General features: G+C 36.8%; 1 protein-coding gene across 2 annotated transcripts; it reads left to right on the plus strand.

Annotated features, from left to right (window-relative positions):
* The first annotated feature begins 568 nt into the window (after positions 1–568).
* Positions 569–14,285, plus strand: LOC145681407 (uncharacterized). Of its 2 annotated transcripts, XM_081753051.1 has the most exons (5): positions 569–1,103; positions 8,658–8,899; positions 10,719–10,890; positions 12,621–12,717; positions 14,141–14,285. In XM_081753051.1, exons 2-5 carry the CDS (start codon positions 8,705–8,707, stop codon positions 14,205–14,207), a joined length of 531 nt encoding a protein of 176 aa, XP_081609177.1. In that variant the 5' UTR covers positions 569–1,103; positions 8,658–8,704; the 3' UTR covers positions 14,208–14,285. The 2 variants fall into 2 exon arrangements, with proteins under 2 accessions (XP_081609177.1, XP_081609178.1); XM_081753052.1 differs by lacking the exon at positions 12,621–12,717 and having other exon boundaries at positions 587–1,103.
* Positions 14,286–15,199: the final 914 nt, after the last annotated feature.

Below are 15,199 nucleotides of genomic sequence, written 5' to 3' on the forward strand. Positions count from 1 at the left end.
ACATTTATTTTCCAACAAAAGTTTTAACCTGATCACTGCTTTTACCCGGTAGAGGAATATATGAACTTTAACTGCATAAACATTTTGTAAGAACTAAGTGAATCATTGCTATTCCTTGTTTCTAAAATTATATATGTGCAATGATTTCTACATACAATGCAAATAAAATTTAGTATGATTTTTTTTAAATGATAACATGAAAAATATCGTTTTTCATTATGATTGTGAACTTAGTGTATGTAATTTACATTATTAGTGTTTGTTTTACTTTTGTATTTATATATAAATAAGATGTTCACTTTGGGTGCATTGTAATACTGCGCTAAATATATGAAAAAAGAAAGAAAATAAATATACAACAATACAATACCGTAAGACCATGTTACTTTGCACAAGATTTAAGACATTTTAAAGGAAATCGCTCGAACTTACAAACGTAATGATTTGGAACACTGTATTTTAAATATGTAATAGCTATATATATTGTCACGGCATTGTCAAGGATCTATATTTGTATTTTATATTTAAAATTGCAACCGGGTGTTTCTGGCTGCCGTATACGCTAGTCATAATCACCCTTGTTCTTCGCGCGCACAGTCATTCGAAGAACTGAAAACGTACTCTGTACACAAACAGTTTATAGTTGTGAACTCGGAAAGCCTGGTACTTCTGCTTGTCAAGGTCAAAAAGTGGGAGAAAAAGGGATGTATAGAATGTAAAAAGGGTGGAACTGAATGGCTAATCAGTGGAAGGGTGGAGTGACCGATACTTGTAAGAAACATATCCCTAATAGCATATTGGTTTGCAGCAAGTCTTTCATTATATTTGATTTTAACTTGCTAGACTTTCCGTGCACTGTACACCTGCTGCAGGCTTTTTGAAAGAGTTACCCGCAAATGTCGTAATTTGATTTTCACTTGCTAGATTTTACTTACCTCGGAGGCTTGCTGGAGATTTGTAGCAAGTGTATCAGTTCTAGTTTCTACCAACAGGTGGCACAAAAGTCTAATTTTAGAAATTTCGCGCCAGGTCGCCATTTGTACAGGTGCTAAGGTAGAAGCAAGGTTCGTATATAGGTGGAAGTGGATAATTAAGATAATTACGTAAGTATCCAAATGTAGAGATAATTTATATTTTAAACGTGTATTGTTTGACTAAGCTGTTGAGAAAAATATACTGAGTGTAGGCCCTATGTTCGTATGCAGTAAATGTTTACTTGCATTATACCCTTGTGTACGGGAAGGTTCTAGATTACTGGTTTGTAAATGGCATTCAAAATTAATCAGTTTCTACAGCACAATATGTGTTTATATACGTAAAAACACACACATATATCTTAATTATCTGATATGAGCCGTAATTCCTACTGTCTATTTTCAGTTGTTACTATGAAGTGGACAATCAGGACAAAATAAAAAAAATTCAAAATAACTTATCACTGGTCCATCTCTATCATTATTCGATGTTACTATATATTGGTTAATAAAACCAATGTAAAAATATATTTTGTAACATTGGCTACAATGTGACTTGTGTATTTAATATGTACTCGAACTCATGTTTAAATACTGTGCTACTGCAAGTGAAGATTTGCTGTGAAGTTTACTTGCATTATACCCTTGTGTACGGGAAGGTTCCAGATTACTGGTCCCCCATGTAGATTAGTAGAAGGTAGGTTTTAAAGTTTATACATTTAGCTTATACAGTATTGCCGGGCGAGCGTTAGCGAGTGAAGGCGGGTTAGAGCCCCGCAGGGCACGTTGTTTTCTGTCTTTATTACTGCTCAATGGGAAGGGGGACCAGTAATCTAGAACCTTGCCCTTGTGTACATTGATAGTTAATTGAATACTTATGTAATTGTAGCTTTTTGATCCTGATTTCCACTTCATTAAAATCGAGAACGGGGGAAAGATACCGATGGTAATTGCAAATAATGGCTTGACTTTAATTATTCCCCTCCACTATCAAAAAATCGAAATACTTAATTCACAGAGTACTATTACCTTTTAGATGTATCCCTGCTCTATCAAACCTACGAAAAAGTGCAATAGCCTACTCAATTCACACAGTATTGCCGAGCGAACGAAGGTGGGTTAGTAGCCCCGCAACGCTCCTTGTGTTCTTCAAATTCATTACCGTGGTGGTAGTAGTAGTAGTAGTAAGAACTCGAAATTACCATTCCTTACCTCATTTCTCCTTCAAATTTTGCAGACGTCTTGTCAAAATGGAGGGGAGTAACTAAAGTTAATGCAAAATAATGGAGAAGTCTAGGAACGCCCCTCCAGTTTCACTGTCCAAAAATCTGCGGCATTACTCGAGCAGACGGCTCTACCAAATTTTCACACATTTATTGCGTTTTCCGATTTCTTCTTGCAGAGCATGCACTAAATGAGGAGATAATGCATAAACCACGAACTAATTTGTGCTAGGTGGCCACTAGAAGCAAGAATGCTATCTAACCGAGTCAGGGCAGGAACGCAGCAGGGGGCCCGAGCGGAGCGAGGGGTGCGTCCGTAGGGAGCAGGCGCGTCAGCGACGGGGGCATACGCATAAACAAGGATAGTGGAAACCTACAAGAACACTTAAATAATTGTAATAACTCTTACTTTCGAAGTGGCTTCACTGGTTTCCCGGGTACAAATGGCCCGCTGCGAGGAGAAATTCGTTTGTTTTGAATTTTTACTTCTTTTCCACACGTCACATAGTTGATTTTACGTTTTAACACACCATGACGCTGCAAATACTTTATATGATACTTCTTATCACCCAAACGACATAAGTGTATTAACCGCCTGCCCGGAACACCGACATATATTGCCACAAAAGTGCCGAAGCCACCCTTCCCCATCCTGCTTGCTCTGGGGCAAGGAGCAAGGTTCTAGAACACTCTCCCTCTCCATTGAGTTGTAATAAACGTAGAAGCAACGTGCCCTGGGGGCTTCAAACGCGCTTTCATTCGCTCGGCAATAGTGCGTGTGGATTAAGTATTGATTTGTTGTACAGAAAGCAGCGAATCTGACTCACGTGAGAGGACCAGTGTTCTAAAACCTTCCCCGAACTAAGCTAACTGAAGCTCGTAATTTGTTTGGGAACCATGGATCTGCTTCCAAATTACCCGATCGAGTCACCATAGGAAACCGGGAAAGGGGGCATGTGTTAATTTTAGTCAAAATTTTGAGAAAATTACCGTGCGAAATGGAGAATTTGTCGTTTGTATGCTTGATAATACGTGAAGATGTATTTGTTTCATAAGTGGTGATGGAATTACGTAGCGGAATGTTACAGCATCGTTGGATTGTGGGAAGTTTCCGAGCGGTACGTGCTAATATTTAAGAACGACACCGCGTTTGTTAAATCGAACAGATATTGAAGGAGGTCCAGCAAAAGGTGAACTATTTGTATTTTCCAAAATACTGGGTAGGAGCTCCTCCGTGGCTAAGCGGTTAGCGTACGCGCCTTTGGCGTGGGAGACCCGGGTTCGATTCCCGGCGGGAGCCCATGTGGTTCGGATTCCACGTTAATCAGTAGGTCCACGTCTCATATAGCCTCGCTGCTGAAAGGGACGCTAAACTAAACTCAACTCAAAATACTGGGTAAATAATCATAGTGAGTTTTTTTTAGCTACAATAACTCTTATCACATCTGTTTACACAGCACATTTAAATAAATAATAATATGGTATGTATTAGCAGGGTTTGAAAAAACCCGGCCCGGGCTTTATTGAAAAAGCCCAACCCACCTGGGCCCATATGGGTTTTTCGGGTATAATTGGGGTTTTTCAGGTTTATTCGAAATATTTCAATGTCTTTGGGCTAAAAGTGTTAAAATGTGATTTATATTTGAAGATTGTCATTGTCACAACTTGCAACAATTTTCTACTCACTGCTTTTTTGAAAAAGTTGCCGTCATTTTGAAATTTTACATTAGATTCCCGAGAAAATCTGTACAGCAAATTTAGCGTAACTCGTGCTTTTACTGTCGAAATTTCAACTTAAAAGACTGAAAATTGCGCTTTGTACCGTGGATACTCGCTGTTTTGAAAAAATGGCCGCCATTTTGATATTTTACGTTGGTATACCGCCAAAATCTATGCAGGAAATTTAGTGTGTCTCGTTCTTGTACTCTGAAAATTTTAACTTAAAAGGCCGGAAGTTGTACCCTGTAGTGTGTGTGGTAGAGGCAGTCAAACGAGTTGAATTGCTTTTGTGTTGAACGTCCCTTTCAGCAGCGAGGCTATATGAGACGGGACCTACTGATTAACATGGAATCCGAACCACATGAGCTCCCTTCGGGAACCAAACCTGGGTCTCCCACGCCGAAGACGCGTACACTAACCGCTTAGTCATGAAGGAGCTCGGCAGACAAACGAACAAATATACATCAAGTCATCCAGAAGCCTGACTGACGTTTGCCAAATATGAATACCAAAAGGGGTCTATTAATTTAAAACAAAGATAGAATTCATGTTATATGAAATAAATAAATGTTTCAAAATGTTTTATATGAAATTAACATTTTCCAGCTTAAATGAACTTCCCATATTTTCTCCATGAGAATACGGACACCTCAGATCCCCCCTCAACTTTCCAACACAGTGCAATGAACTGTAGTCTGGTTATGAACAAAAGTATAATAGGCCGCCGTGGCTCAGTGGTAGAGCGTTCATCTCTGGTGCATGGGGTCCCTAGTTCGATCCCAGCTCGCGCCAAGTGAGCTTTGTGGTGGACAAACACCTTGTGCGTGGGTTTTTTGGGAATCTCACGTTTCCTCCCACTTTCTTCATTCCGTCATTTCATTCATTTCTCATCATCACCGTCACCTTAAGCATAGCAGGCATAACCGTGAGACTAAAACTAAAAGATTCAATTCAATTTTTTTTTCAAGAATATAATAAGCGAAAGTTCACTAAGCACCAGCTGCTTTTCTCTCTTCGTACCCTGCAATTAATTGTGCGGACTGAAGATGCCTAAAAACTTAAGATGTGCTATAAAAATGCTTTATAGGAAAACAATATGCAAATTATTTAAATCAGTGGTACAATCCGCCTTCAATATTCTTCGCGCGTTTAGCAATATTTATTTACATGGCTGTATTTGCCAAAATTACGTTCGTCAGTTTACTCTGATGAAAAGCTGATTTTTCTCCTTGTGTCGTGTGTAATTGTCAGGACCAGATTTACATTTTTCTAAGACCTGGACCAAAGCAGAATTCCGTACCCTAGCCTCTGAAGAAGATTATAATTCTTGTTAACTTATCTAATGTGTTGCCGGAGAAAAGGTTAGTCATCTTCCCTGTTTGTAAATGTAGAAACACTCAAAGCCTTTTTTTTTTTTTTTAATCCGGAAATTATCCGAGTTTCCATAAAATGGAATGGAAAAAGTAGCATTGCAAATTTCGCTCGCTATCAAGTCGGATTTCGCCCGCTATCAGGGTGGTGTAATAACTTCCTCGAAACTGTTACCTGCAACAGCCCACTGTTCATTCACTAATTACAGGATTTCCAGCCAGTCAGATTTTTTTTTTTTTTAACTTTTCGAATAAGGTGATATTGATAGCAGAAATGGAACGGAGTTAAAATACGGGACATTTCCCTGTCACGACTAAATTTACGGGGACGCGGGACACTCGGGCCCAAAAACGGGACTGCCCCGTTTTTTACGGGACGTATGGCAGGCTTAAGCGTAAAATAAACAGTTTTATTGTTGAAGTATTCATTTCCGATCCTTCTGCGTTTAATTTCCCGAGCACTTCTTTCACGGCGTTGAACTCAGCACTTGAAATAGTAAGCGGTACATAGTCTTCGAAACCCCGAGCATTAAGCTTCTTAAATTTGACAAGAATTTTTACGCTATTGCTGGTGTTGATTCTACAGAATGCTTATTTGAAGAGTAGCAACAAATGACTGAACTAAACTGTTATTGTTGGAGAACCAAATTTTAGTTGAAGAAACTTGTGTTTTACATCAAAAGTAAGAAATAATACTAGTAGTTTTACTAATGTATTTACATGTGTACTAATAGTACCGGCACCTATGACCTTAAACCCGTCAAACGTATGAGTGATAATGTCCCTCGGGGTCGCCAAGTCGACGAGCATACTATTCACGGAAAATATTTTCGAAAGTACAAAATCGCTAATTTTACTTCAAATAGGCTATAAGCATAACCCATACATTAATTTGTTGTATAACTATCTCAAGCTAAGGTAAGTTTAAAAAAAAAAAAAACCTTTAGTGCATTCAGAACTTTATAAAGGTTTTATGTTGAATGTAATTGTATACCTTAACATGAAAGCCTCTAATTCGCCCAAGAAAAGTCTAAAATCTGATGAAAATCACTTACAATGTAATCACCTTAGTTGTACCAACAATATACTAACAAACAGGTCAAAAACCCAGGTGGGTTTTAAAGTGGGTTTTATTCAGGTGGGCCCAACCCGAAAAAACCCACCGGGTTTTTTCGGGCTGCGCCCACTTGGGCAAACCCTGTGTATTAGTTACAAGTTTTCATCTATTTTGTCGCATAGGGTGACCCTGTCTTTTCGCCATCAATTCGATGGCATTCTTGATATGAACATACTGTTTGACAGTGACATAATCTGACGCGTTCAAGTAGTTCGGCAAGCATCGTATCGTTTGACACAGAATGGCATTCTAATATGCGCTTGTGGTTTTACAATTTATTAATATTTTATATTTTTTTTTTAAAAAAAAAGCTTTACTTTCATTTGAAAAGAATTAAAGGAAGTCTGAAACAAATACCTTATAACCCTCTATACTAGCACCTATCCAGGACGCGGAGCCGCCTCCGCATAAACCCATCTTTTTTAAAGTTAATTTTGTGGACTGTCTCATCAGACCCTTACAGGCTTATGGGATATAATACTGCCATATTCTTCTCTGAGTACGGGGCCGCGGTGGCTGAGCGGTAATGTTCACCTCTTGTGCGTGGGGTCTGGTTCTATTCGAGCTTGCGTTAAGTGGGCTTTATGGTGAACAAACACCATGTGTAAGGGTTTTCTCTTGGTTCTCCCATTTCCTCCCACTTTCTTCATTTCACCATTTCATTCTTATCATCACCGTTTCCCTTAGCCTCGGAGAAAAGTTTTGGGACGTTAAACTCAATATTTAATTTCATTCTCTGAGTACAGGAGTCTTTGCTTAAATACTTCGGGTACTGAAGTACCATTTTTTTTGTTGATATCTGAAAGTTAATAATCGAAACAACTTCCGCAACGTTATGCGAGAATTGGTACTATTGAACTGTAGCATTTTCTTCAATACTAGTGTGGACAGCTTTTTTTTTTTTTTAATCTGCCATTAATCGATTTGTTACTTTCATTCTTATTAATAGTTCGTTTCATTCGTATTTAAAGTTATATAGCCTGATCTCTTTCATTATTACTACTACTCAGCTGATGATGTAGGGATAGTGTGTCTGGTACCCAAGCATCGTTCGGTAGGTTGAGCGTGGGCACCAAGCTTGCTCCGGGCAGCCGTCTTGACTGAAGTTTTCCTAGTTTCTCAGTGCCACCAGGCGAATGCCAAAATAGTACCTTTTATAAGGCCATGGCTGCTGCATTTCAAGATCCTTGACCTTCCCCTTTCCCTAAGGATTGTATGCGTAAAGGACTAAAGAAATTGTATTCAATTCATTATTACTATCTCAATTATTTATATATTGTAACCAGAGGGGACGTGGGAAAAAAAAATTGTCTGATCTTTAAGCTGATCTTTGATTTGTAATCTTTAGTTGTGCCGAATGACTTCTTGATATGTCTTCAAGTTCCCAGGTGTGGCAAAACCAAGATGTCAACTAAATCTAATATGGCCGTCACTCTGTCACTCAGGTTTAGTGTTTCTCTCTGTAACTTGGAGATTTAAAGCACATACATTGGCTAAATCTCAACAGAACACATTACATATTATGCTGGGTCAACCAAAGAACGTTTGTTTGTTTTTCGTATAGTGTAAAAATTGAACTGTTACATTGTGTTGGGGAATTCTGCTGGACTTCAGTTGGTCGAATTCGACCCTTAATTGGTAATCTCTAACGGGCAGGTTTGGCAGACATATTTCTGAAGGGCCCTATTGTGTTTGTCTGGCTACAGTATCTTTATTAGCTGTTGTCACTCGGATGGTTAAGCCATTTTCCTGTCAGCTCTATTAAAATAGGCGTGGTAAAAATGTGGGTGAATAAGAGCCATAATGTTTTTTTCTCGTAATAACGGTTAACCTTCCGATTTTGATATGCCAAATCCCTGTAGGTGCAAATTATTTTTTTAAGGAGTGTAAGTTACGTGATGAACCGGGGATCAAACCTGGGACCTTCGAGCATACGTTCGATGTGCTACCAACTGCGCAGCCAATCGATTCACTTCTCAACCACATAACTTCCACTCTATAAAAAGTTGTATACATTCTCTTTATTGTTAGTTCCCTTTTTTCTCTACGTAATTACATTCACCAAGCTTTTTGTTGCTGGTGTAACTTTTATTGTAAACTAAGATTATTCTATATATACAGTATATATATACCTTAGAAATCTAAAAAGGAACAGGGTAGTGGTAGCTCATATAATTTCACGGAATGTATACGCTTTGTGAACGTTACAATTTATTCAACTTCATACTGACGTAAATGAAATTACCTGTTGCAGGACATGAATCGTTTTCGAATCGACAGTGGAGTATTCTACAACAGTGGATGATAGATTTATCAAACAGTGTCAACAATCTGGATAAAAAGGTGAATAATATTCTAGGCAGTAAGGCTGTATCAGAAGAAGACGAGAATGACGACCATTTTGCTTCTTTGGGCGTGCTACCGTTGAAAACATTGGAAGACTTCCATAAGTTTGAACAACAGTTGAAGGACAACTCTAAACTCAGATTGAAATTGGTAAGCAACATTTTTCTTTGAATGTAGCTGTGTATATTATATTGTAGTTGGAGTTTATTCTGAGATCCTAATTCTACAGGTATTCACCTGTTCATCGATATGTCAGGCGTTGCTTTTTATTTTATATTTATAGGTTATACCTTTTTAGCTTGTAGTGAATGCTACTTTCTTTGATCTGTGTTTTTTTATTCACTGATAGAAGTCATGGGGAACCTCCCCGATATTTCGTTCTCTCATACAGTCTGAAACTACTTGGCACATACATTATGTGCTTCTCATCTAAATGCTGTGTGGTAAACCGTATTCCTCAAAGTACTGTTTACGTGGGCCTGTTCGAACCAGTTGCCCATGGTGGCTCAGTAGTAGAGTGCTCACTTCTAGTTTCAAGGATCCGTGTTCGATCGAAGCCCCTGCCAACATCGTGCTCGTGGGATTTATCGGGGCTTTCCCATTTCCTTCTACTTTCTCATTCCACCATTTCTTTCATCCATCCTTTGTCGTCTCCTTCACCCTAAGCTCGCACAACCATGGGGAGCTAAACTAAATATTTCGTTTCATTTCGCTTAATTTCTTTTTGAAGCAATGTTGGCCTTAAACAGTCGACGGAATCGATTGAAAGTTAATTTTAAAAGGTGTGGAGCGTTGGGTAATCATTCGCTAGGTTGTGAGTTCTAATTACTTTTATAGTCATCCTGATTTTTAAAAAAGTTTTTTATAGTTCCACGTAGACATTTCCGAAGTGCATCACTGAGAAGAGACGGGGGCTTAGTAAACCCAAGATTTTTTGAGTTCGACAGTTTCCACTATAGCTTGAAAAACAGAAGGGCAAAGATTGGCACGTGGGAATTGTCCAATCAAATTTATTAGTGCCTAATACATTATGGAATACTTCTATCTTTCTTTTGTAGATGCTAGTGATAACATGAGCAACAAGCACCATATTGTTGACATAAGTATTGTATATTATTATGATGATGATGATTGTTTGAAAGTTTGCTCATGTCATGTAAGCTGCGTACTAGATTTTTACGAATAGAATTGGATCATGCTTATTTTTAGGCAAATACGATATTTTATTTCTGTAAATACTTTTAGTTTACTAGAAAAGTGAAAAGATAACTAATAGTTGAAACCTCTGTATAGTCTTTCTTAAACAGGTTAATGATCTAGCTTCTTCTGTTGCATGCTTGCAAAACCTGCAGAAGCTTATTCGGAAATAATTTCTCTATTGAAAATTTTTATTACATTACCGAGCTCCAGTTCCTTTACTGTTGCTTGAAAAGGGCAAGGAACTATCTCCGATTTTCAGTTTCTGCTGATGGCCTTCACTCGTAGTGATTTTATTTGTGCACCGAAAAAGAGAGAGCTTATATACCAGATGGCTCTACGAATAGATGGCAGAAACCTCTCTGTATTTTTTTTTTTTTTAACTTGGTTCAAAATTTCAGAGAAGGAAGCTCATAACCATGTAAAGGGTTCTATTTATTTTCCATATTCTCCATTGTTAAAATCAATTGACTGATTCGTGATTAGCAAATAATTCAACAGTGAAATTGTTGCAGGAATGAACAAAATAGAAAATCACAATACGCCACGCATTAAACCCTTTATGTGGATAGGAACAGCCTTCTCTGCAAGTTTATACTCTCTAGGTTTAAATTTGTAATATCCACTTTTGTTTAATGTGAGTGGGGAAAAACACGTTTTAGAGGAAAAAGGTAGTTCTTAATAAGACAACTTTAGTCTCTTACATGTAATATGTAAGCTTGTAGTTGCTTATTTTGAAAAATAGAAGCATTAAATATCTGCATTTTTTCAGGTTCAAATGTTAATCAGTACTGGTGGTCGTGATGAGAAGACGCTCATCTATAATATGCGCCGACGCCTCTTACATGATGAATTGGCCCAGATGTTCACGTTAAGTGGGAGATCGACGAAGAAATTGGATAAGAAAGCGTTCATTGGGACACAAATTGGGAATATTGTATTACGTAAGTACTTTATATAAAATTTTCTTTATACTGATACCTATAAATCTCATTGCTCCGATCGGACTACCTGATGAGGTTTCCCTTTATGTCTTTAGTTCCAGCAGACGAATGATGGGATGGTAGATTCTGGTACTCTGCCTGTCCACATCCTTCCCTTTCCTTATCCTATCCTGAGCCTTAGATACCCAAGAGGTATAAATACATTCTTTCAAGTTTAGTTTGTGAATATGTCTAAGATTTTAAAAGGTGAGGGCAGTAAGCTATAAATAAATATGCATTTTAAAATTTTTGAAAGATTTTGCAACTTTGTTATGCTATCACCCACATCGTATATTGCACCAAGACACCAACATGGCAATTCTTCATTAAGATGTCAGGTAGGTGTTGCTGAAAGAAACTGAAATAATTGCTGGGAGTAAATTAACTTTGGAACATCGGTGATTCTTGACGCTACATTCGAATTATTGAATTAGGCAGCTGTTTAGCGTGATTTTATTTTAAATAAATATTGAAATAGTTGTCATGACTTATGACTTAACCCTCGTATTAAAAGAGGTTCCATAAAAATATTAAATGTAGTTTTAAAATATTTATATAGGATTGCGCTTTACTCACCAGAAGGAAGACATTTTTCAGTTTTACCTATATATTGTCTGTTTACCAGAAATGTGGAAATATCTGCAAATTTGTGTAGCTATCAATATCGGGCCTGATATTTTAGTCGTAATTTTTAACAAGTGACAAACCTGTAAGACGAGTCCGAGTTTCTTTTAACAAAATGTGTCGTTGGAAGTTTAAATTTTTCCTATTCTTTTTTGTTACTTTATACGTAGGACGACCTTTGGCTCTTAGAAGTTGTCTGTTGCCGTTTAAAGAAGTTTTCGGGGCCAATTTACTGCTGAAATATTCGCTTGTCGCCTGGGGTGACGTTAGGGTTGGGAAGTGCTTTCTCGAATGTACAACAATGATCCGGTAACTTACCTTGATTCGAGGCTTTGTTTGCCTTTAGAGGCGCGTCAATATTGTCACTAACGAAGACGTAAACACATCCGCTTCTAACTCGAAAATACGAATTTGAGAGAAAAATATATATATATATATATATATATATATATATATATATATATATATATATATATATATATATATATATAAAGAAAAAGGTCCGATTATCGAAATTCAAGAAAAAACTTGCGAGTTTTTCTCGCTTTTAGAATTTCAAATTTGATCTTTCTTTGAAAGATAGAATCGTGGGAAGCGCTCTCATATAAATCAAATAATAAATCTTTATATACTAATGATAGTGCTCTCCATGCTTTTCCCTTCGTAAGTTTTTTTTAATTTTTATTTTATTTTTAAACTTGTTTTGCATAGTTGTTTGTAAGAATTTAGATTTTAATTCTCACAGCCAATAGAACTACATACTGTATGAATAAATCTTATATATATATTTTTTTTTTCGCGCTATAGTTTGCAGTTTGTAAACTGCAGCAATGTCCGTGGTGTTTACCTTGTATTTTTCATTTAAAATTAGAAAAACAAAGGGATGGAATTAACTCCATGTCCAAGCTGCTTTGTACAATATGAATAAATAATTCCAGATCTTTCTGTCCTTACGAAAAAATGTGAATATATTGATGTAGTCTTGTTCATAAAACTTCGTCCTTACCAGTGTCTTGCATTGCTGTGTATACTGAAATACAATTTTTTAAAATTATTTCTGTTTTGAGATGCGTGTAAGAAAGTGTACATTAGTACTACTGATGAGAAAGTGAAAGAAAACATAGGCGATTGGCTGCACCAAGCTAAAACTAGGTTGACTAGGCTGTAAGTAGTATGCAATTTTATAATTGATGGGTTTGTACATGAAAACTAGATTTTGGGTTTCGTAAAAGGAAACTAGACTGGATATTTAATAGATTTCTTAATCGCGTCAGTGACTGATAGATCCCTGTATTATAACGCAAATGCCACCTATAATGCAGCCCTTTATTACACACTTAAAGAAATCTTTAATAATTGTCAAATATCATATAAGGGTAATACGTACTTCTGCTTTGTAGTAAAAGTTATGCGTTTCGCTTCTTTAAGCTGATTCGTTGAATGGCTCGAGGGCTGATTAGATACGCAGTAAATCTGTTTAAAATATTGTCGAGGACCCAAGTTTTGTCCTCGAGTGTACCAGCTAGATTCAGAAGGATGATGAAGTCGGAGTGTAGTACTGAAGTACAAGATGGTCATACAGGTGTCTTATTTAGAATTGAATTTAGAAACAAAAGTAACAAGCAGGACCTCTTTTATCAATTTGTAAGAATGAAACGGAAACATACTTGAGAATAGGAGATTGTTTGAAGACAAAGAATATAGTAAGCTGACTGGACATTCATGAAGTCACGTTTAGGTTTCTTAAACTGAACATTTCAAGAATACAAGACTCGGAGAAGAAACAATAGGTGACGAAGATAACACGCGACAGTGTTGTCCACCACAAAGAAATTATTAAAATCCCTGAAAAGGACACACAGGGGCTCATTCTGGTTCATTTTGCTCACTCTGACTCATTCTGTTCATTCGCGCTTATTTCCCTCAGTCGGATTCGGATTCTTAAGATCTCAGTCTCTACACCAAACTACAGTCTCCCCATATCCATTTAAAACCTGTAGCAGTACAGTAAACAACTCTATTGAACCGAGTACCTCAAGGAGCGGATTCAACGTCTTTACCGCCGATGCAATGGAACAGCAGACGTAGAAGATACAAAAGATGCCAGTGTTTATTAACCCTCAAGAAACCTAAACTGTGTACTGAATGTCTCATTCCTTTAAACAATTACACGTTCTAAGTCTCAGTTATTAGAAATAATAATCACAGTCTTTAATCACTCACTTCTCAAACAAATCACCAGAATTTAGAGAAAAAATATCTAGCCAGAGAAAGAAAAAAGGTTTAGTTTGTATATAATATATTAGATTCGGGATAGCGTTGATAGATACTACTTATATAAGATTTAAGGTAAAACGCTGAGATAGTGATGAAGATATTGCACAAGCTGCGTGGGTGGACAATATATCGTAGTAGGCAGTATTTCTAGTAGAACACTCGAAATATAAAAGTAAACTCCAGTAGACACCTTGATCACAGACATTGTGAAATTAATAAAGCGAAAACTACTTTAAAATTAATTTAATGAAATATGTAATGAATTTATAATATAAGAAATTGACGGTTTGCATTTCCTTTTATATTTCAGTAAGGAGAAGCAGCAAAAAGAGGAAGCAGCTGCAGTTGGTGGGGAACAAGTGGAAGAATTAACGTAGTATTTTGAAAAGCAAATTTTGTATTACATATTTAGCCCATGGACGAAAAAAAAAGTTAACTAACAAGGGCAAAATATAATTAATGAAACTAAATTAAGTGTTGTTCATATATATTATTTAGAATACTTTCCTTATAATATTGAAGTATTAATTTCTTTTATGTTTTTATTTAATTTCCTTTAGAATATGAACACGAGCCTATAAAAGTCGAAATATTTTTAAATAGACATGAAAAGAGCTAAAATCACCGGGAAGCATTCCAGTTTTCACCCTCCGACGTGTGCTGTTAAGTTAAAAAAGTATTTCTTGCTGTAACGTAAGTCTAGGGTGAGATTTTTCAACATCAAAGGTATAAAAAAAAAGGGGGGGCATTCTAGAGTCTTATTGATGCATCCATTCTCAGAAGATCAAGGTTTTTGCACTAGCGTTTAGTTATAGTTTTGTCGAGGAATTCCATGTGGTTGGATTATAACTGCTATAATCAGGAAGCTTACACACATGTTAAAACTGTTTTAACGAACCACAATGCAGATACAAATAATAACTTGATTTTTCACGGTTACAGCAAAAGAATTTTTAGATTATTTTGTCACATTTTGCTGTTGCAGAATTTTAGGCCATATTGTCATTTTCTTTCATATCAATTGGATTCTTGTATGAGTGTAAGTTTGCAAGCAGTACCTTCTGCAAGCGTTTCACTTCCATAAGTCATGTGTAAGTCAGCAGGAAGTGGCGAGATGAGCATTAACCTTCGCGGCCTAGACTTTCCATTGTAAAAGAAAAATGCATGTTTTATTATTTCTTTTACAAGTACATCACTTGGTCTCGCCAAGTGGTATATTTGTATTATAGCAAAATAATGCACTTTTCTTCTGCAATGAAAGTGCAAGCTGTACTCGCTAATGCATCCTTCAATGTGCTATCACTAGCAGAAGACTTGCAGAGGAAGTAAAGTGCTTGCTGCAGGCTTGCTATGCTAAGTTCCGCACACT

The sequence above is a fragment of the Thermobia domestica genome, chromosome 3 (assembly GCF_964235325.1).
Source record: "Thermobia domestica chromosome 3, izTheDome1.hap1.1, whole genome shotgun sequence".
Classification (NCBI taxonomy): domain Eukaryota; kingdom Metazoa; phylum Arthropoda; class Insecta; order Zygentoma; family Lepismatidae; genus Thermobia; species Thermobia domestica.

What these genes read in the sequence shown, in the direction of transcription:
- LOC145681407 (XM_081753051.1), top strand. Translation starts at nt 8,705, where the DNA reads ATGATAGATTTATCAAACAGTGTCAACAATCTGGATAAAAAGGTGAAT. An exon ending in CTAAACTCAGATTGAAATTG is followed by an intron (nt 8,900 to 10,718) that starts GTAAGCAACATT and finishes GCATTTTTTCAG; the next exon opens with GTTCAAATGTTAATCAGTAC. An exon ending in AATTGGGAATATTGTATTAC is followed by an intron (nt 10,891 to 12,620) that starts GTAAGTACTTTA and finishes TTCTGTTTTGAG; the next exon opens with ATGCGTGTAAGAAAGTGTAC.